Source organism: Thermobia domestica, chromosome 16, assembly GCF_964235325.1.
Source record: "Thermobia domestica chromosome 16, izTheDome1.hap1.1, whole genome shotgun sequence".
NCBI lineage: Eukaryota > Metazoa > Arthropoda > Insecta > Zygentoma > Lepismatidae > Thermobia > Thermobia domestica.
The window spans coordinates 30,264,926-30,288,057 of record NC_137469.1 but is presented as its reverse complement, the minus strand read 5'-3'; the positions used below and the strand labels follow the sequence as shown (position 1 = coordinate 30,288,057).

The following is a 23,132-nucleotide window of genomic DNA, read 5'->3' as shown; positions in this document are numbered from 1 at the left end:
AATAATAATAATAATAATAATAATAATAATAATAATAATAATAATAATAATAATAATAATAATAATAATAATAATAATATACAATAGATGACCGATATTAATATCCTACATTTTTTCATCCGCCAACTTTTAACCCACATTTCCTCACTTAGTTGAAGTCTTCTGCTTATTTAGTCACCCTTCCAACAACATGGCTGACAAGCGAATGTTCTGATAGAAAAGAATTTTTTTTTTAAATACCTTTTTTCTTCTTTGAAAAGTGCTTATGCAATTTTCTGCAACTCGACCGCGTTTGGTTTACCAAAAAAAAGTAACTTTTCCATTCCTTAAAAGGTTTATTTCTTTCTCAAATTCGTAGACTTACTAAGATTAACTACGCTCCTCATTAAAGTAGAAATATGAGTTAGACCTAGAGCTCCCAGACCTCCAGGTTTGCCCAGGACAATCCCAGATATACGTAATCTATTCCCTCCCCGAAATTGTTGAAAATTCCAAATTTCTTAATTTCTCTCGAAAATAAAGGTTATTATGTCACATATTTATGTGTACAACGTTTTTTTTTTTTTTTAAATCAGTTTTCATTAGTCATAAATACACAACTAATACGAATAATTTTCTATCTGTCACTTTTGGTGTCTGTTGACTTATTATTTAAATTAAGCAGCAAGAAGCAAGTGCTAAACTATGAAAATACTATAATTTTTTATTATGTACATTAGTATTTTAATCTAAAAATCTGGAAGCTCTAGGTATACACAGGCCCGTATTTATATATTGAACGCCCCTGTGCTCTAAATAATTTGCCGCCCTCCCCTGCACAAGCTTATGTCTCAAACAAGGAAACAAGCTGTGATTTTGCAAACATACCAGCTCTTGTTGAGTAGCAGTTTAGGTATCTCAATGATAATTATAATGTGGTGCTCTGCCCGAAAATAGGTGTTTGACCCGAAGATCCCTGGGCAAGGTGAACTCACGGTAGTTTGTCATTGTCTTCCATGCGATGATGACGCACTAAAGACGGGACCTACAGCTTAACTTGGAATCCGAACCACTTGTTTCCTCACAGGGAATCGAACTCGGGACCCATTGATTACAAGGCAACGAGCCTAACAACTCATCCATTGGGGATATATTCTCTCAATACTGGCATGTCATTTATTCGTGTAGGTTTTAATTTACTGTCGAGAGAAAATACATTCTATTAATTCTTCTTCAACCGTTATGTCATTTTTATATTTTATAATTTCATTTGAATTATGATTGAATTTCTCAAATATTTACTCATCATTGTAATAGTAAAATACGGAATTTAGAAAACTAGGTAGGGTTTTTGATATTGTTTATTTTCAACTTATCACATAATTAAAGATTATAAAAAAAATCGAAAACGACAGACATTAGTATTGAAGACAGATATTAGTAGACTATTCATAGTTTTCAAGGTCGATGAGTTTAACAGTATGAGTTTTCATTATGTTCAAGTTCATCTTCACCTCTTGGAGTGGGGATAGGAGAGATTGATTTTTTAAAACTAATCAGATTAAGTTAGCTAATTAGTAACTATTGTAATTAGAGTGAATTAAATACATTAACATACATTTTCGCACTTGCACGGAATTCTGCGGGTTGCTAGTTTTAAATATAACTTCATTGTGAATCTTAAAAAAAAAAATCCAAAATCCCCCCCCCTTAAATTCTGCCGCCGTGTTTGAGCACAGAAAAGCACCTAAATACGGGCCTATGTATACCTCATTTGAATTGCAATTAACTGGCCTTTTATTCGGTATAAGTCAATTAGAATACTCCCACGAAGAGGGAAGTTTTGAAAATTTCACGACAAAAATTTCCATTTCCTGACTTTATTAGCTTTATAACGTGGTAAAAGTTGTCTCGAAGACAAAAAAATAAATAATATATTAAAAACAAAAACAAAAGATAAATAAATAAACAAATAAATAAATAAAAAATAAAAAACCTGAGTCATCCTCCATTACATTTCAAAGATATGTACTGTGTGAATTATATGTTCTTTTCTCCAATAATAATTGAGAAAAAATATATAGTTATGTTCTGATTTGTAATGAAAAACTAGAACATTGAATCTTGTAAACTGGATGATAATATTCGTTCATACACTTTCAATTGAAGTATAGGTAAAACCTATACCTCGTTTTAATTGTAGTTAAAAGTTATGATTATATTAATAACCGATTTTCTTATAGGAGTTTTCGATTATTAATAAAATAAATCAATAAGCAGAGCTCCTTCGTGGCTAAGATTTTAGTGTACACGCCTTTGGAGTGGGAGACCCGGGTTCGATTCCTGGCGGCAGCTCATGTATGGTTTGGATTCCACGTTAATCAATAGGTCCCGTCTCATATAGCCTCGCTGCTGAAAGGGATGTTAAACTCAAAATCAACTCAACTTTAGTAAGCCTTTTCAAGGTTTCATTGGTATGGCCCATTTTAAATTGCTCTTAATCCGTAATAGTTGTATCCACTTCTGTTTCCTCGTAAGGAAGATGTATCAAGTAGCACAACCTTATGAATAATTAACCGACTTCAAAAAATAACTATAAAAAGAAAACAAAAAAGCGGTAAAAAGCAGAGAAAAAACTCTAAAAAGCAGGAAAACAAAAGAAACACTACAAAGACTTATTTCTTCTTGTACTCTTATCCCTACTTTCGGGAGTCGACACTTTTGATGAGTCGCTTATCGTTTACTCGGTTCCAAACATAATCTACTATTAACTTTGTTTCTTCAAAGGCTAAATTTGTGCCAAGCGAAACAAATTAAAATTATTACCTAATATATAGCATTAGGTTACCAGGTTGAATAAGATTAGAAACGAAAGTATAAGAGGCAGCATTAAAGTGATTGAGATGTCGAAGTACACAAGAGAAGATTACTATAATCTGGACATGTTACAGAAGAAATTATGATTATGTTGACAAAAGAGTGTGGAAGACGGAAGTATAGAAGGCAAAAAAGAAAGAGGAAGACCAGAGAGATGATAGATTGTGTAACTTCAGACTTTAAAGAAAAAGGGTTTTAAAAAATTGTATTTGGGACCGATCAAGATAAAAGCGAATCACTTAAAATGTTGACCCTGCATAAGCAGGAAAAAATAAGATAAAAAAAGACTAAGAATGTTAAGGCTTAGCACAGACTTCAATTTTTTTATTGATAATTAGTTTTTTTAGCTACTTTCTTTTACTATTTCCTGCTTTTCTTAACCCTTTCTATTAGTCTCTGCTTTTGGCACTTTTAAGCTTTTTTGTTGTCTACTTTTAGCGTTTTTTAAGGCAATTAACACTTTCTAAAATGTTTTTATTTTCTAATTTTAAAGTGCTTTTTAAAAATCAACTTTCTTTCAAGTGTGATTAAGTTTTTCAACTATTTTTTGTTATTTCAGTAGTTTAGGCAGATACCATAACCAAAGATAGGACACTAACTTATTATAAAATGGGTCGACTTCCTAAACGTACGTGAACATTTTTAATATCGGTCTCCGAGTTACGATATACGTGAACATACATGCAACTATGTTGTTAAAATTGTCACCAATTGAGGAGTTATATTATGAAGTTCCGAAGACTCTCGTTGGATACTGGTGAAATTTACACGCTACAATCGTGGCAGTATACTCTTTCAAACATAAGTACACTCATAACAATCAGTGCGTCTGTGTGGAACATACACACAATGAAGTCGGTTAATTATAGTATTAACACTGCACTAGTTAAAGTGCTTCATGTTAAAGTATTTCTGCTTTTAAGCACTCTTTCTATTATTCTCTGCTTTTAGCACTTGTAAGCTATTTTTTATTTTAAAGTTAATTAACACTTTCTAAAATGTTTTTATTTTCTATTTTTTTAAAGTGCGTTTTAATGAAAGACTACCAGATCCTGATGAAATTTACATGGAACTCCCAGAAAAGTATACTCTTTCAAACGAAGGAAGAATCATCGAAATTGCGCATTTTTACTGAAGTTGTGTGTGAATATACCTACAACATATATCATATATGAGAACTACTTTCTTTATTTAAGTCGATTAAAACTTAATAATAAACTAAACTAATTAAAGTGAATAATTATAATTAAAGTAAAAATCACAGAGTCATACTATTACTAGAATTTAAAACTCTTAGCATAGTTTAATAATTTGATTATGCTTAAATAGGAATATTTATTTTTTTGCTCCTTTGACCTTGCGGATTGCTCACATCACAGATTTCGCTAAATTACTAATAAATTATTTAGGGCAAACAAATTTGGTACTTACCACAGGTCGGAGATCTGGGTGTATCAAAATATATCCGTTATTGGTAATAAGGAATGGGTAGCCATTTACTCCAAGCTGGAAAATATTTGAATGTTTATGAGGAAGTTAGATATAAAAATCTGGCAGATTTGACATATTTGAGTAATTAACAGAAGTTATTTTTTCTTTATGTTATAGAAATTATTTATACACATTTTTCATACGAAATTACTCTAACATTAAAAGTATTCCATAACATTGGTGCCCAATTCATGTTATTAAATGTAATAGCCGATAAATTATTTACGTATAAAGCAAACTATCAATATTAAAGTCTAAAATTAAAAATAATTTATATTTCTTATTTCATGTAAACAGAAGATAGTAAGGAAAATGAAAGATGCCTGCATAAAAATATATGGTATATAGTTATTTAGAGAACCTAATATTCTACCAGTCCTGAGGCTACAATATCCTATATTTAGGTATATTGTTATAAACTTCCTTAAAAAATCTAAAAAAAAACAACAAAAAAAAATTAATCTCTTATTGGAACAGCTCTTAGGAGCCAGGGGCTACCAGCTGGCTTGTGGTACTCATGCTTTTGAGATGATATGTGGTCAGTACATTGGCTCTTCTCGCCGTTGATGTTGGCTTTCTATACTGACATTTTCTACTTTTTTTTCTTTTAAGCAGCTCCCCAATTGTTCTGACGACGCTGAGTGGATGCCGCAATGACAACATCATCTAGTGAATACGAATGATTACCCATCTTTCCTCTGACGAGATCCAACACTGCTGACTTCGTTGATCTAAGAGAAAGTGTTATTTCGATATGGATAAGATGTTGGCATACTAGAAACTGCCTTAACCCATTCTAAGGCACTCACACATACAACACAAGGAAAAAAAACTTGCCATCCCGAGACATACAAACAACATTGTATATCAAAGAACTCAAAGATACATGAGTAATAATCTATAAGAAACTCTCAGTAAATATAAGATCACCCGATCAACCTCGATCAAATTTTCAACAATGAGGATCGTTCCTGGGATAATTTTTATTATTTCACTTTGACGGTGCAATTAGGGAAGGGGAAATGTTTAAAAATGATTGAAAATGACGGATATTAGTGTTTTCCATTGTTTTCAGGGTCGCTGAGACGAACAGTGGCACTACCGATGCCGGTTAAATCCAAATTCAGCGCCGCAACTTAAGGGGGGGGAGAGAGATATATAAAAATGATCAAAAATGACCGATATTAGTGTCGAATCCATAGTTTTCGGGGTTGCTGAGACGAACAGTGGCATTTCCGATTATGTTTAAATCCAAATTCAGCCTTTTATGTGCAAAATGAAACATATCCTTCCCGTGCAAAGAACGGTTATTCTGTTGGTAATAAACTATAACAAACTCTCAGTAAATATAAGAACTTAAAACCTGACGCTAGATTCAAAAAATACAGCAGATACGATAGCTTGATGAGACATGCATTTCAGATATGATAACAATAAACTCAGTGATATGTTTAAGAAAGGAAAAAAGCACTGTATTTTCAAATAGTATCGTAAGATAAGTGTCAGCATTTTATATTAATAATTATTCTAGCATGCCATTTTACATAACCATTCTTCTGTTAGTAGAAGATGCCATTATTTTCTATCGTCAAAAGTACCATGACATTTACTATACCATAGGTACAAGGCTACTTTATGAATACTCTCTAAATAGTGCTCCTACTTTTTCGTGTGGGAACTTATGAAATTTTATTAGAATATTAAGCCATAGATCCAAGTTTCATATATCTTCAGTGCTGAAGAAAAATATTAGCATTAAAGCAAACATATGTAAGATGTCATATTTTGATTATAAACCAAGTACAATCTACTGTATATAAGAGATTACTTATTAAAATACCCAATAAGCTCAAACTGTATCCATGATACATACTGTGGTCACAAAATAATGTAACATATTTTTGTAATATTTATATTTAGTGATGACTTTCTTAAATTGCCTAATTTTGTAACCTTTACTGCATACCAGTTTCTGAAGATAATAAGATATTCTAAGGATATCTGGAGATGCATGTAAAAATTTGTACGTATTTATAATAATGTTCAATTATATTGTAAGAATATTTCTGAAACGGATGGCATAGTGGTATATATGGGAATTGAATATTATTAAAAACTTTCTAGAGTCCTGAAGATTCCTCCATAAGCACTAAATTAGATTACTAAAACACTCTATGAACATGACCTGAAGTTCTGCAGATGTTTGTATTGTCTGAAAGGTCGTAATTCTTCATTGACAGCTCTTTCAAAAGAGAATACAATAATGCTTACCTTATGTGGCTGTGTCAATTTCTGAATATCTTGAACAGGCACATCAGTTCCAGCTACCCCTAATAAATTAGCGATTCTTGTCTGTTGAAAAGGCAAATACAAAATACATGTTTAGTTAATAATAATCATGATATACAATATAAAATCAAAACATGAACGTAACTCTAGAATCCATACACATAATAATATTTCAGAACATGAATTTCAATATAATTTATCTTACGTAAATATGGCTAAATTTCTTTAGCATAGTCTCCTGAAATATTTCAAATTGCATTACAGGTCCAATGCTTACGTCATAAAGTTAGCTTTCGTAGGTATAAAGAAAATTAAACTGAATAGGAACTGGCAATTATTAAAAATAAAGTAATATTACATTTGACCATTTTATAAAATCTCAGTTGCACATAAAAAGGCATATTTATCATGAATAATACAAATTCTTTACAAGAAATCCAGTATATACTGCCTAAACAATTCAATTACTTTATAATTCATGGTAATACCATAAAGGTGTTTCTTTTCTTTTCTTTTCTTTTTTTTAAAAAGATAATTCCAAATTATTCCAAATCATCTAATTAACCAATATTAGTTTTTGGTCGGAGATATGGTCCTTAGTATGTTACTATTCATTAATTATCTCAATGTCCCATAGGCTGCTTGTGTCAAATTAGTATTTTCGCAAAGAATCATAAAATACATGAAGTAAATACAAGAGCCCTGATCATCATTTGTAAACATTGTTTTATATATTTCAATGTTTATAATAATTAAAGTATTAGTATATGTGTTTTAATGGTTAATTATTTGTTTTCAACTAATACTTGTTTTCGACCAATACTAACACTAATAGATAGTATTGTATTAAATATTATTGAAAACGTTTTCATAGTCCTTGGTTTTTTCATATTTAATCTTAGTATTCTAGAAATTTCTTATTCTTCTTTCTTTATTATAGATTTCTCTTTTTTTAAAGTTATATTTGATGATGTTTTTCATAGTTGTATTATTATTAATTGCTAATGAAGTGAATTGTGATAAATATAAAGGAGAAAATCATCAAAAACTTTGTAAAAATACTAAAAGTAATACACATGCTTCACTCACACGCTCTTTCACTCCATCTTGTGATTTCTAACTTCTCAACCCATATACCAACTTACTTTTTAATTAATTAGATTTTAATATATGGCAGACATACAATCTTGCTTGCATATAATGCTGACATAAGTTATTTTTTACAATGTGTAAACAATCAATTGTTTTTTTATAACAGAGAAATGGAAACATAATTTCATTCCTGTCCACAATACATATTATGTATGCCAAATTTCATATGTTTTTGTAAGTGTTCAATCGCATAACATTAACATATATAATACTTCGTTTTAATAGTACTATTAAATATCTTATGATTTTATATGAATAATGTTATGATTTTGTATTGATAAATAATAACGGTTATCATAATAATAACAAGTTTTAATATCGTTATAATCATAGTTTCAAATTATTTAATTAAATTGTTTTCATAATCGGATAGTTGATTATATTTTAAGTTGAGAAGTTTCTGGAATCCATCTTAGTGATGTAGTTTCAATCATTAGTATAAATTATTTGACATATTTGGTATATGATAATATAGAAGAAATCTTTTTCTTCCTTCTTGATTATTGTTACAAATTAAATTGTTCATAAACTTAATATGATTCATATCAAATTTGTTGAAATATCAAATTGCACACATGTAAAATATTAGGTACAGTCATATACATCGAATAAATCATCACTTTGCGGCGCCTTACGCTTCTTTGTTACCCATTTATTGGGTTATACAAGGGCACAGGCCAATATTACTTACAATTATGTTACATTATAGTGTAACAATTAATTGTATTTAATGACAGTGGAACAAGAATCCCAGAATTAGACTCTGACCAAGAACTTTTAGATAATATAGGAACAACATGGCTTGCACTACAATTTACAGCTTAGAAATAAACACAGCAGTTGGAAATACTGATATATTTCCACCAATTTCATAAAATACTACTCACCTAGATTACACAGTATTAAAGTTTTCATTATCCAGTCCTTTCCCCAGCACCTTCAAAACCTTACCCAGTATTAAAATCTTGATTGTCCTATTCTTTTTCCCAAAACCTTCAAAAACCTCGTTCATTGCCCCATTCAAATCAAAATCTTCATTATTCATTCTTTCTTCAGAATCTTCAAAACATCTTGATTGGCTCATTCTTTCCCCAAAATCTACAGAACATTATCCAATATTAAGATTTTTATTGTTTCATTCGTTCTCCGGAATCTTCGAAACTTCATCCAATATTAAAAATCTTCATTGTTCCATTCCTTCCCCAGAATCTTCCAAATTTTAACCAGTATTAAAATCTTCATTGTTCCATTCTTACTTTAGAATTTTCAAAACATCCTATCCTCGCTATCTATGGTGACTATTTTCAGCCGAGGTATTGAAGAAGTTACATTTATTTGTAAGGACTGTTGTATTCACTGCCCGTTACTGACGGATCAGGTCCTTTAGACCCGTCTGGGCTTGGGGCGTTTTTCTAAAATAAATTCATTGTTTTTAATAATTTTAATACGTTTATTGATGAATTCTACATTTTCTTGGTTATACCTAGTATTCACAAACATTCAATAATGATTCTAAGACCTGGTTACAAATAAGCATCCAACAACATTTGTTAGACACAACCTTTGAATGTTCATTACACATATTTTTCTTACATTTGAAACACACTCTTTTGCTTTTCCTATCGAGTTTCGATGGACAAATATGAGATATCTTCTTACAATTCTATTTGGATATATGTATGTCCTCAATATGGCTGGACCCAATAGGTCCATCTGTTCGTAAAGGGAGTCATCCGTAATTGTGACGAAACTCATTGAAATTGAAAACAAGATTTTGGTTGTCTTTAAAAATGATGAAAAGTCGCTTGAGCTGAGGTCACTAGCTTGTGGTGTTAAAATATAAAATATTTTAAAAAATCGAATTAGGGGCCAATGGACCCATCCGTCGTTATAGGGTTAATGCAGGTAATGTATTGATTTTCGAAATCAGTTAAATTCTCAGTACTTTGAAGATCTTGTTTGAAACTAATTCCTTTTTAGTATATTTTTTCTCTTGGGTCCCTAACTCTTTGTGATTATTCTATTTTGATAGAAGGCAGATATTTTAATTACATTATAAAATAATTTTAGCGAGATCCCCAAAATACAGCTATTAAGTATACTACCATTAACATGTAGTAAACATCTAATGTAATTGTAAACATTACACAATTTTAAATATCACGAATAATAAAATATATCAAAAGATCTTAATTTTATAATCTGGGGATCACAAATTGGAAACTTTACGGCTAGAATCAATTGCTTCAAAAAGACTAATGATTAAGGGAAATGTTTACGTAGGTGATATAATCTATCGAGCAGGGCCGGCTCTACTATATGTGCAACGGGCGGCAAAATTTGTCATAATTATATTATTTAAAATAAATATCTCTTATTGGAAATAGACTTCATGATGATGGTAGTTAAATTTGCTAAGTTCACCATCTATTTGAATACTACATTCATAAATCATGTTTAGGTCGCATTAGTCTAAGGTCACATGGACAGTACTGAAGCAAATGGTCAAACAAATCCCAGTATAAATTGCTTGATTGTTGTCAAATACAAGAACTCAATTCTCGAACAGTAGCGAACACCTGTTCCATTTAGTTATTACAGTTTTGATACGAAAACTACTCTTGTCTTTGTCACAAACAAGTTCCTTATCATTGAAAGTGGATATTTAAAAAAATTAACAGATGTAGAAGGAAAATCAAGAAATCAAAATACAAGAGCTAGTTGCACTGGAATTGAAGTTCGATATTAAATTCTATAAAAAGGATTGCCATCTCTCCTCTGCAGGTGTGGGTGCTTTATCTTTCACTAACATAATAGATTATTATATAAAGAAAATAGACACAATGAGATTGTCTTTGTAGTGTTTAGGTCTTTCTGAGTGCGAGTGATCTTTTCCTCCCCTTCGTTGTTCATGATGGAGTAGCATACTTAAAATCGTAGGTTTTAAGATTTGTTCTTTTTGGAGAAAGGGAGGTGGCAAGTGATGCAGTTGCACGGGGCGCTAATTACATAGGATGATAAGGTATCGAGTGATAAGGTAAATATAAAATAAGTAATGTTCTTATCACTATATTATCTTACACTAGGGAATCATTGTACACAATATGATTACTTCACTACATTTGATATATACAATGTATTTTTAAGTAAATGCGAAAGAAATTAGAACACTTTTCACAGCTTCAGCACCCTAATCCCTTGTGCTACTCTCTTGACTTTTTTCGCTAATACTCACTCTAACTTCTTCACATCCTAATTGGTCTCGAAGCAAATGTCTTTGTGCAAGCATTACTAGTATAAGTGGAAAGTTACGAATGGAACAAAAGTTAAGAGATATCAGAAGACGATTTGTGTAAAATAAAAAGAAAGTATAATGGTCTATGCTAAAATAACGGGAGTAAAACTGAACCCACTAACCAATCAAACCTTTTACTGCTGTAAGAGAAACAATAATCTGTGAAGAAACAATAAATTTTAACTCATTATTTGTTACAATGTTCACTGTTATTATTATTCTTACTATCAAGTATTCTGCCTGTTGGCAGATTCTGGGAGTAACAGGAAATTATCGCCCTTAGGTTCGGGTCTGAAAATGTTTCTTCAGTGTTTCTCGATCTTCAGCAGAACTGTATTTTTAACCTACCCAATCAAAACAGCACGGGATTCTTTTAAAAACAATAGCTTTCAAATTCGTTATTTTTCTATCGAAGTAAATCTGAAATTGTCAGATAGAAAAGATAGATATAGCTCATTATTTTTCAGATAAATTTTCTCTTCTAGTTGAACACCTGATTTCTTCCTTTTGACACAGGAAACCAGGATTCGATTCTTGATAGAAACCCATATGGTTCAGATTCTACTTGAAACTGTATTGTATAGTCTCGATGTTTACATATTGTAACTGATCTTCCAACAAACAAACACTTTTCTGATGATTGTACGAACTTATTCATGTCCAGGGTAACAACACAATGATTGATTTGTTCTCGTACATAATTATAATTTTCTTACAAATAGATTAAAATATCATGATCTGGTAATAATAGTTATACTTATTAGTAACTCAACAAATTATACGGTGAAAGGTACATATCTAAAACAATAGCAAAATGATAAATATTTTTGAGTGATTGCATTTTACACTTTTTTCATCTTACAGTCTTAAAAACAATGGAAATATAATAAAAATACACAAAAGGAACAAGTTACTATTTATCACTTCCCACACAAAACAATCCGAAATATAATAAAAATACACAAAAGGAACAGATTACTATTTATCACTTCCCACATAAAACAATGGAAACATAATAAAATACACAAAAGGAACAAATTACTATTTATCGCTTCACACATAAAAAACTATTAAATTAAGACTTTAATCTTTCTGTTTTTGTTTTCATGGAATACAAGTAATATTTTTCAAATTAAATAATAAATTATTATTATAAAACGAATTGCATGCTCTGATGAAATGTTGAGTTCAAACTGAAGACAGGGGAAAGAAAATATTGTGAACTTCATATTTATTGCAATGTTATGATTGGTGGAGTCTAAATAATGTATGCAGACTTTTAACCATTCACATTTTATTATATAAATAAACGTTTTATACAATTTTTACCAAGTTTTTGTAAAATCTTTATAAAGTTTTTAGTGTACAATAAGTTTGATGTTCCTCGATACACTGGCGTGACCTCGGAAATAAAGGGTAGCGTAATTGTCTTTAGCTCATAGAGGTTTTAGATGGAGAATGGTTGAACTCCGTAGCTCATAGCAGTCTCAGGAGATCGATTTTAAAGGAATACTTCGTAGCTCATGGCAGCCCCAGAGTAGGTATTATAAGAAGTCTCCGTAGCCCACAGCGGCCTGGGGAGAAGGTTTTTGGCAGGTGAGTGATCAGTAATAAACTGATAGTTTCCTCGTCTTGTCGTCTTCTTTTATAGAGGTCTTCGTGGAGGGAGGACTCATGGTGGAGAAGTCGGTCTTCTTCATAGTTCTTCGAGTCCTCTTCGTTTCTTCCTTGTGGTATCCTTCTGTCATCTGCTATTGTTTGTTTATGGTAGTAAAAATACGTACTCGTAGCGAGTTCATTGACTTAAAATGCATTTGAATATATGGATCCTTACAATATTATAGTTATTAATATGTTGCTGTTGTCAAATGATTATTTAAAACAACTAAAAGTAATATTTCTTATTAATAAACCTTATGAATACTTAAATTAACTATAGGTGTATATAATCTAACAACACTTATGTATTTATTTTTATTTACGAAGAAACATTTCTAACTAACAATCTACTCTAAAGTTAGAAGACTCGAACTAATAGGTTAAGTACTGCATCTACCTTCTAAACTTATTACATAGAGTAAGTTAACGTCCAGACTATTGTATAACACTTATTATTCACTGGCAATCTTTTGATATACCCAAAGCAAACTAACACTGAAAATGAAACCAACCAAAAACAATGTATGTACCACTACGATACTTTTGCGTAAACCAACCGAATTCAAGAAAACTTGTTTTCCTTACCCGTTAAGTTATTTTGAATAAATTGTCAATATTCATAGTGCAAGGTTAATTATCAAGGTACCTCCCTAAGATATACTTGTCTCCTCAATGTATATTATCATCCCTAAGATTATTTATTTTTTTGTATCTATACAAAAATTTGAAGTATGAGCTTTCGCGTTTTGTTGTGTACTTGTATTGCATCGGGAAGTATGCCGATCATATATAAGGTGAAACAGATGTGTCTTAATTAATGTATATGAAGCTATGCTATATTTCATCTGGTCTTTCCTGATAACGTACTGGGAATTCCTCTTGAATCTTCAGGTCGGCCAAAGAAAAACTGATGAAAGATGCATTTAAACTGTACTCATAAAACAATATCTATGTCAAGAATTTTGATCCTGACTTGTTGGTAGTCAAAGTACGATATCATAGAAAAAAAATATTAATTGACGTGTGAAATTGAATTGCTTGTGTAACGAAGCTATGTTTGCTAGGAATGTCATCTCTCATTGTGATCTAATTCTCATGTTGAATGATATTTTGCGTCATGAATAACTCCTTCGTATAGGCACTTCTCTGTATACTACACAGTTTTCCTATAAATGATATCTCTAATTTTAAGTTTTAGTCTATCTCTTTATTCCAGGTCTCAATTTGTATATTCCCACATATCCTTTCAAACAACAAGAGGAAACGAAATAGCTACCCTTCCTCCTGTACTTTTTGATTAATGGACCCGTCTTCCTACACTAGGCAAATAGATCAGAATTTGCTTTCAAATTTAAAATCAGGCAATACAAGCTAATAAAGCACTGATTAGCTTATAGAACACTCGTCTTAATAATACACGATACTCAACCCAATTGTGAGCCTTTGTGATGAATTTCGTAAAATTTGTGAATTAAATAACGAAAAATTAATAATATATTAATTTTGAGTATCGAAACATATTTTTCGAAAGTAATAGATGGAAGTGATCTAACTATATTGCTGAATTATAGTAATGACAAGACAATTTTGAAGTAGAATTTTAGAGTTTTATATTGTACACTTTGTATGTTTCAAGTTACAGTAATTGGCGGACAGCTGTACATCATAACTGTTAAGTCTTACTTTCTCAAAACCGTATTTAGTAAATTAGCCATAAGACTCACATTCGAAAAAGATAAATATTCTTGGTTTCGAAAAGTATTGCGTGTCAGAAATTTAGTAAGTTTGTTACTGGAATATTGTTGCTATAGTATATTTAAACACCACAGCACAAAAACTGCAGCTAAATTTTAGTAAAAGTTCAAACGTATAAAACAAACAAAAAAAAAAAAAAAAAAAATATTTTTCGAAAAAATTACTATTGGAAAATAGTTTTATATACGGAATCGAAATAAATAATTAAAAGATGCTGTGTAACTATAGTGAAAAACAATGCAAAATATTGAATACTGATTCTAAAAGAAATATTTATTCTAACTTTTAGACGACAAGTTCAATCTAACTCCTTCTCGAAAATATACACACCTGGGTGCTCGTCTATTTCAGCAAGGAAGCTCTTATTATTTTATATATCTATTCGCATAAAATGACTTCACATAAACGACTTCGCATTCGCATCTATTCGCATAAACTTATCAACCGTTAAAAATTTTAAAATTTATTTATATGAACATTAACTACGAGGGCAAATACTTCGGCAGAGTAAGGAAAACCAAATATTTTAAAAATGTAATATGTTTTAATAGATCACAAATATCTGTCTATACGCTAAGAGATAATCTACATTTTAACTACACGTTAAAATAAAACTACACAAAACTATTTGTATTTCATTTCATTAGTGTAATAGAGAAATAGCAAGTAGGAGACAGAGAAGTAGCAAGTAGGAGGAGGAAGATAAAGAAAATATCCACATGTTTCAAATAATTATTATACCTAATAATAAATAATAATAAATAATTACAATGACTAGCAATCTAAATCCTTCACTACTTCCATTGACTAATTTGTAGCCTGAATTATTTTTTTTTCTCTACGATGATACACAAAAACAAGTGTGTGGTACCTCTCTGGTCAATTCAACCCAGTGTGATTCACTAATTAGGACACGTTCGGTGATGTTCTTCAGTCAAATGAATCGGCAACCATCAGACAGAATGAAGAAAGTAATGAAATGAAACAAAGTTTACTACAAAATAAATATAGTATTAATAGATTTTATGTTTTAAAGATTCTTTTTTATATACCGTGTTGTTTTATTTAACGGTTTTGTGTACCTTGATAGAATTCTTTTAAACACTGTCTATGATAGATTTTATTGAAGAGATTTTAACTGGGATTCTGAATTGTATTATTTAATATCTTTAGAGTTAAAAGTAAAAGAAACTGTGCAACATTTTTGAACAAACAATGTACAAGATTAAAACTAGAAATAGGTATAGTCATTCTAGGCAAGAAATGAAGTCCAACTAATATGAGTCGATGAACGTATACTTTATAGTTGTAAGTGGACAAAACTGCGAATGTAATACTAAGCTTCGAAACTAGCTAAAGTTTTCGGTAAATTATAAAGGAACTAATATAGCCATACACGTTTAATAACCATGAAGTCTCTTTGAAATTGCTTTCAGAATATAAAGTTAAATATTGGAAAATTTACCTGAATTGAATTCATTTACTATACTTGAATTCGTTATGCACACGTTCCATTGATAGTTACGACGATCTATCTTGGTTTATCTTATGCACGACCTATTTTTTAAATAGTCTTTACGTGTTAACATATGAAAAGAATTTTGAAATATTTGGTAAAAAGGAAAGAAGGTTAAAATGTAAATATGAAGGTACAACTAAGTTGAAAATAGGTGACAAAACATCTTCTGTGTGTTCTAACGTTAAAGTTTGAGGTTTTATATTGGGAGATTAGGCGACGATAGGTATTTTTCAGGTATTAAACTTACCCAAAATCTGTGAAGAATCTGTAGAAATATAAATAACTACAAAAAGTATATTTACACGAAGAAAAAATATTTATATGATATTGTGGAAAGAAAAAAATAACTGTTATGAAAAGACGTATATTGAATTTGACGGACAAAACTATTTTTAAATATAAGAGAAGCATATTAAGAGAAATTATGGATGGAAAATTGAGGATTTAAGTAAAATGTCTTTATTTTTAAGCAAATGTTTTATTTTCTATTTTTTCTGTTCTTATTTAGTTAACAAAAATGTGTACGGTACATAAAAATACAGTAGGTCAAAATTGTTGAGCATCGTAAGTGACTTTTCTTATACCATGAAGTTGTAATTGATAATGATAATTTAAAACTACTCTTAAAAATTAATAGCTTACCGTATATTATAAATACTTCAGAGGGAATTAAAATTAAATCAATCAAGGAAAGAACGAGAAACAAGTTTAACTTGTGTAAAGAAATCATCATAGGTGATATGTTATGCAAAGATAACAGAACATAGCATGTTATTTTTTTTTTTTCAGCTTGTTCCTGCTGAAAATATGAAACACAAGTTGATACAAGATAAATAACTAGACAACATTTAAAAAATAGCATATATCAAAACTAGTTTATAAACTTACCGCATTTTCACTTCTATCAAAAACCGGCATAGATATAGAAGTCATTAACTGGTATGATCGAGGGTATCCCGTCTCTAGCTCTTGGGTGAAAAGCTGTAAATATATATAAAAAAAAATTAAAATGTTTGAAGCTAAGCTGCATAGATAATTTTCGAGAGTACACATTCTAATACTAACTACAGCTATGAAATATGAAAAGGAAACAGTCTTGCCGGTGCTAATCTAGGCCCCATATGAAAAGGAAATAGTCTTACAGATGCTAATCTAGGCCCCATATGAAAATAAAACAGTCTTGCCGATGCTAATCTAGACCCATATGAAAAGGAAAGTCTTATTGATGGTAATCTATACCCTATATGAAAAGGAAATAGTCTTACCGATGCTAATCTAGACCCCAAATGAAATGGAAACAGTCTTATTGATGCTAATCTAGACAACATATGAAAAGGAAACAGTCTTACCGATGCTAATCTAGACCCTATATGGAAAGGAAACAGTCTTACCGATGCTAATCTAGACTCCAAATGAAATGGAAACAGTCTTATTGATGCTAATCTAAACAACATATTCAAAGGAAACAGTCTTACCGATGCTAACCTATACCCTATATGGGAAGGAAACAGTCTTACCGATGCTAATCTAGACCCCATATGAAGTGGAAACAGTCTTATTGATGCTAATCTAGACCCCCATATGAAAAGGAAACAGTCTTACCGATGCTAATCTAGACCCCACTTTCCGATCCAATTCTGAACAATTAAGTCTCTCTCTTCCGAAAGTTAACGCTCGTTCCTTTTGGTATTCTCGCTGTAAATCTTCCCAGAACCAATCCGTTATCTTCGGATCCTGTAAACAAAGTGAAGTAAAAGATTTGAAATATTAAACTGTAACTCTTAAAATGATTATTGTGCAATTTAAAATAAACTATTTTTTTTTTTAGTATAACATAAATACAATGTATCAAATTACTTTCACACTTTTCAGATTCAATAAGAAGGAATCGAAATATATGTACAATGAAAAGAAATGCATAATTAGTTGTAGAGGTTCTCGAAGATTTTGTGAAATTAAACAACACAACTGCTCAATATGTTCTTCATTGCGGATTCAGCAGATTCGGTTTCCAAATCCTGTAATCAATAATCCAATGCGAAGAATTTGGTCTGAATGATCGTTTAGTACCAAAAAGGCTACCAGCCCGCGAGAGTTTTCTAAACAACTATGTATGTACACTAATTTTGTCTTATGTGTCCCTTTGTCGTACTTTATATGAAAATGTAGATGTACCATTACTAAGGACTTTTTTTTGACTAGTTTAAGCATACAAAACTCTCCATTTACTTGTGCATGCCGTAATTACAGCTCCTCTGGTGAAAGAAAAAAGATATATCTAAGCCACATAACGCTACTGTCTTTTAATGATAAGGTTTTACATTTAATGTGCTTTTTCTGCTATATCTTTCATGATTGATATTATTACTATTGACTTCTCAAATCCAAGCCTGTAGCCAGGGGGGTGTTAGAATAGGCGATACCCATTCTAAATTATTTTCTCCTCTCTAAAAGAGAACATTGAATAGTTTTCAAATGATCCTTTTCTCTTTTTTGCAATTCAATTGATCAAATTACTTTCAACTTAGTGCATTTTACTCACTTCTGCATTTTGAAAGAAGTATTTGTATGTTTATAATGAACCTTCATACCATTGGATTTGTGTATTTCAATATTTGTGTCTGGTATATCCTTTGTAAGTGGAGCTACAGCTCTGTTACAGATTTCAATGAGGCTCAATAAGGGTAATAAGGGTCAATGCGGTAACATAGCAGCGAGAAAGTACGTACAGGAAAGATTGTATTGTTGTTCTTTAGATTAACTATATACGGTATTAGTTTCACTTTTATTTCCCTAGTAACAACACGTGTTTTAGGCAGTTGTACAGAACGTAAGAAATTAATTCACGAAAGAAGTTAATTTATCAATATATAAACACTTTATTCTGTCTGGGGGAGGGGAGAAGGGGTTAAAGAATGACAAACTCATTTGGTTGTCTCAATGATGAAATAGCCATAGAATGCATGAGCGTACTTATTGTTTCATATAGATCATATGAGTTTGTTATGGTCGTATTAATATAACCACAGATCAATGTAATATATTTAAAATATACCTTCAGATTTTAAGTTTATTAGAGCTGGCCAGAGGTCACGACGGCTTACTCTTAGCCTGTCCCTGTAGCCTTTAGGACAGTGCTTTTCAAACATTTTTCAACTGGGAACCACTTTTATTAGTCATATTGTTATACAGACTACTTTTGTCCTTGCGAATACAAATTTCTCACTTTTTTTTTCATAGTTTGAGAATATACTGAAGTCCAAGAATTAGTTCAATTTAGGACTCATAAACATTACCTATCTCTTACGACTTGACAGTTGACGCGTTGGTCAGCCCTGTTTTATATGAAGGAGACAGACTTAATTATTTTCCAATCATGAAATGTCTCCCATTGCGTCATATTTTTTTTTAACTATGGCAAAAGTAGAGCCATATTTAACGACTGCCACCCCGAGTCATTAAAATAATACCTCCCCCTCAACATCATTAACTACAGGCTTAGAAAATTTGAGATAGTGGAGCGAATAATCAATATTTAAGTGGATTGATAAGCGTCGAAAGCTAAGAAATTCTGGAAGATAATCAACAATGGAAAGGTTTTGAAATTACAATAAAAAGAATATGGTATCAAAAATGGAATACGGGAAACAATGAGCATAAATTCATAACTATAAATATCAGTTAACATTTTCACTTTCTAGCCGAACAGATTCTTGTTACATGAATATTTAGAAAATGAAAACTCTCTTATCATGTCTATATGTGCGCATTGCTGGATAATACGTTTCTGAAATTTTCAGAACTGGAATATGAAAAAAAATCCCTGAAAATTTGCCGTCCTCCAAAACTTACCGCCTGGAGCCATAGCCCATGTTGGTTCATGGCTAAATACGGCTAAATTGGCCAAAGTAATTATCTGGACAATAGGAGGAAAAATCTTACCGTGACATCCGCATAAACTGGAGTCCAAATGACAGGATGGGATTTGTTTAATACCATTGGTCGTGCCATTACTGGAACATAATGGAGAACCTGCTCCCTCACTTCAGCTAATGTACTCAGGTGCACATAATACCCTAGAAAAATAAATTTTGTATTATTGTATTTATTTATTAATCATATAGATCAAAACCTTAAAATTCAATTATAATTTGTATGGTTATATTCAAATTTACTCCGAGCTCCTTCGTGGCTAAGCGGTTAGCGTACGTGCCTTTGGTGTAGGAGATCCGGGTTCGATTTCCGGCGGGAGCTCGTGTGGTTCGGATTTCACGTTAATCAGTAGGTCCTGTCTCGTATAGCCTCGCTGCTGAAAGGGACGTTAAACTCAAAATCAACTCAACTCAACTCAAGTTTATCCCTTCCACTTTTATTTAAAATTCTTTCTTTCCCACCTTTAAACAGGAGTTCTCACAAGGGACATAATGACGCAAAGTCAGTAATTGAAAGTTAGAGCGAAATCGAGAAAAAGTAGTTCCAACATTTGAACTAGTTTTTCTCGATTAGTTCGCACATGAATAGATGGGAACGGAAGGTGACAAAAGAAAGGTGGAAAACCTAACAATGTATTATAGGTATGTGGATGACTGTTCGGGAATATGGAAAGGAACAAGGAGACAACTAGAAATGTTTGTAAGAAGCATTGAAGATGAAGAGAAATCGATAAGCCTGGAAACAGAAGTTAAAAAGAACAATATTATAAATTACGTGGACAAAACAATAGAAAGAAAAGAAGGTAGATTGATTACAGAATGATATAACAAAGAATGTGCGGCAGGGATTTACTACCATAAAAGAAGTGATGTGGATTATAACAAAAAAAAAAAACTTCATAAGGAATATAGAGAGGAGAATAGAAGAAATAGATAGTAAAGAATAAAGAAATGAAGACATAGAGAAGTTTCACAGTCTACTATAGAAGAATAAGTACAACAAAAAGGAGATAAAGAAAACTAGAACGGAAGGGGAAAAAGGAAAGGAAGGAAAAAGATAAAAAGGAAGAGGAGGAGAGAAAATTGAAAGAGAAAATTGAAAGAGAAAATTGCATTGGAGAAAAGACAGATACAGAAAAACTTATTAAGGAAGGGAGATGTGAAGACATACAGAAAAGGAGAAAGGAGAGTTCTGAAAGTGGTTAAAAAACTGAGAAATAAGAGGAAAGACATAAATTAAGAAGAAGAAGAAGAAGAAGGATTAGTGTATGAAGTGAAATGTATAAATTGTAATATGATATACATTGGAGAAACAGGGAAAAAGTTTAAGGAAAGAGTGAAAGAACACAGCGACGATGTGAGGCTTAAAAGGGAGAATAACAGTGTATATAAATATATTAAAGAAACGGGGGATGACATAGATTGGGAAGGGGTCAAAGGTCTAGAAAAAGATAATAGAACAATAATAAGAAAATGGAAAGAAGCACAGAAGATTAAAAAAGAAAGAAAGATTAATGAACTGGGCAAATGGGCTTCAAATACATGAATTATAGGATAGATTGTTAGAAAGAATGGAAGGATAATAATCAAGGATATGAAAAATTATTAAGGGAAGCAATAGAAATAATGACAATAGAAAACTTCAAAATTAAATGATATTTGGAATAATTTATTACAATAATAACAGTAATAGTAATAAACAGAAAACTGAAAACAATAATGATTAAGGAAACAGTTATATTGTAAATTTAAAATGAAACAGTAATTAATAACAGTATCTGATTGTTTCATAATAAAGTTTAAAATTATAAAATGTAACTATTAGACTATTATGTATGTATGTAATTATAAAATGTATTGAAACGTAATTATAAAATGTAATTATTATATAACAATAATAATTTAATGTTATGAAGGCATCTCTTTTAAGTAATGTCTGATGAAGATAACGTTAAGTTATTGAAATTGTTACGGCTTAATTTATTTTTTTTAAAGTATACTCTGCTCAGAAAAGTATTAATTATTTATGTAGTACTTGTAGAGTCGAGATGGATGGAGATATATCATATAAAGATCAGAATGATTTTTGGAGCTTTAGTTTTGAATTATTAACGTTGGTTTGGATTGGTTTACTTTTATTTTCCATCCAAATTGTTCTCACAGTGAATCTCATTCTAGAGGATATGCATAGTTTGTAAATTTATCGGTTAACACTTAATTGTCTAGTGAATTATGTACTTCCAACGCACTACTCCGGTTACTGTGATTAGTTACGTAATTCATCACATAATCAAATCACTTGCAATGGGAACATTGAATTTTGTTTACCATAAACTACAATTGTTACCATATTTACTACCAGATTCGAGAACTTTCATACAAACATTTGCTTGTAAATACATCTATGTGAATTTCAGTTATGTGTGAAAAATTTGGATCTTTTCCGTTTAGGACAACATGGACATATATATATATATCGAAAACTAATTAGTTACAATTTTCTGCACATATTTATCGAATGTATCTCTAGTAGTTTAGGATGAGTTAGATAAGTACACCAAATGTCTGTTTCCATATTACACATGATTACCGTGCATACAGAGCAGAGTATTTATATTGAAAAGTTCTTGTAACTTTTAAACTAATACATAAAAACACACTGAAATTTAATACAATAAACATCGACGACAGAGGGAATTGTTCGGCATACAGTGCAATACCACAAGAATAATTGTGTTGCCAATCAAAGATAAAGTTTTCCATTGTTCAAGCTTCGCTTTTAGCATACGTAAATTTGATTTAAACGACTCGCTGAGTAAAACAATAAGTTTATTAAAAAAAAAAAAAAAAAAAAACGTGTAACAGTTTCACCAACTATCTACTTTGGCTTCATCAGACACTATCATAGATTCATAGATAGATTATGAATAGCGTTTGATGAAGCCAAAGTGGATACTTGACGAAACTGTTACACGTTAATATTTTTTACAACAAACGTATTGTTTTACTCAGCAAATAGTTCAAATCAAACATAAAGTTGTAATTCTTTTCAATTGGCTTTACGTCAGATTATTACGTATTTTAAATCTACGTATTAACGGAAACGTACTAATCTATTATTCAGTCAGAAAAAATAAAACATTTCAACAGATACGCTATCTTAAGCACTTTAGTAATTTTATTC

At 30.9% G+C, this 23,132-nt stretch overlaps 1 protein-coding gene and 1 long non-coding RNA gene across 4 annotated transcripts in view; one reads left to right on the top strand and one right to left on the bottom strand.

Annotated features, from left to right (window-relative positions):
• LOC145672966 (uncharacterized) overlaps positions 1-23,132 on the top strand; it is a 123,639-nt gene that overhangs the window by 13,778 nt on the left and 86,729 nt on the right. The gene's annotated exons all lie outside the window — the stretch shown is intronic.
• The window catches only part of LOC145672964 (voltage-dependent calcium channel subunit alpha-2/delta-3-like), a 169,912-nt gene that overhangs the window by 103,596 nt on the left and 43,184 nt on the right, over positions 1-23,132 (bottom strand). For 2 of the 3 annotated variants that reach the window (XM_081742228.1, XM_081742229.1), the window contains exons 9-14: positions 19,959-20,092; positions 17,619-17,750; positions 16,905-16,997; positions 15,369-15,425; positions 6,619-6,699; positions 4,288-4,362 (exon numbers count right to left, since the gene is read on the bottom strand). In XM_081742228.1, the coding sequence (XP_081598354.1) occupies positions 4,288-4,362; positions 6,619-6,699; positions 15,369-15,425; positions 16,905-16,997; positions 17,619-17,750; positions 19,959-20,092 (572 nt within the window). The remainder of the gene's footprint in view (positions 1-4,287; positions 4,363-6,618; positions 6,700-15,368; positions 15,426-16,904; positions 16,998-17,618; positions 17,751-19,958; positions 20,093-23,132) is intronic. The other variant, XM_081742230.1, reaches the window with a different exon arrangement.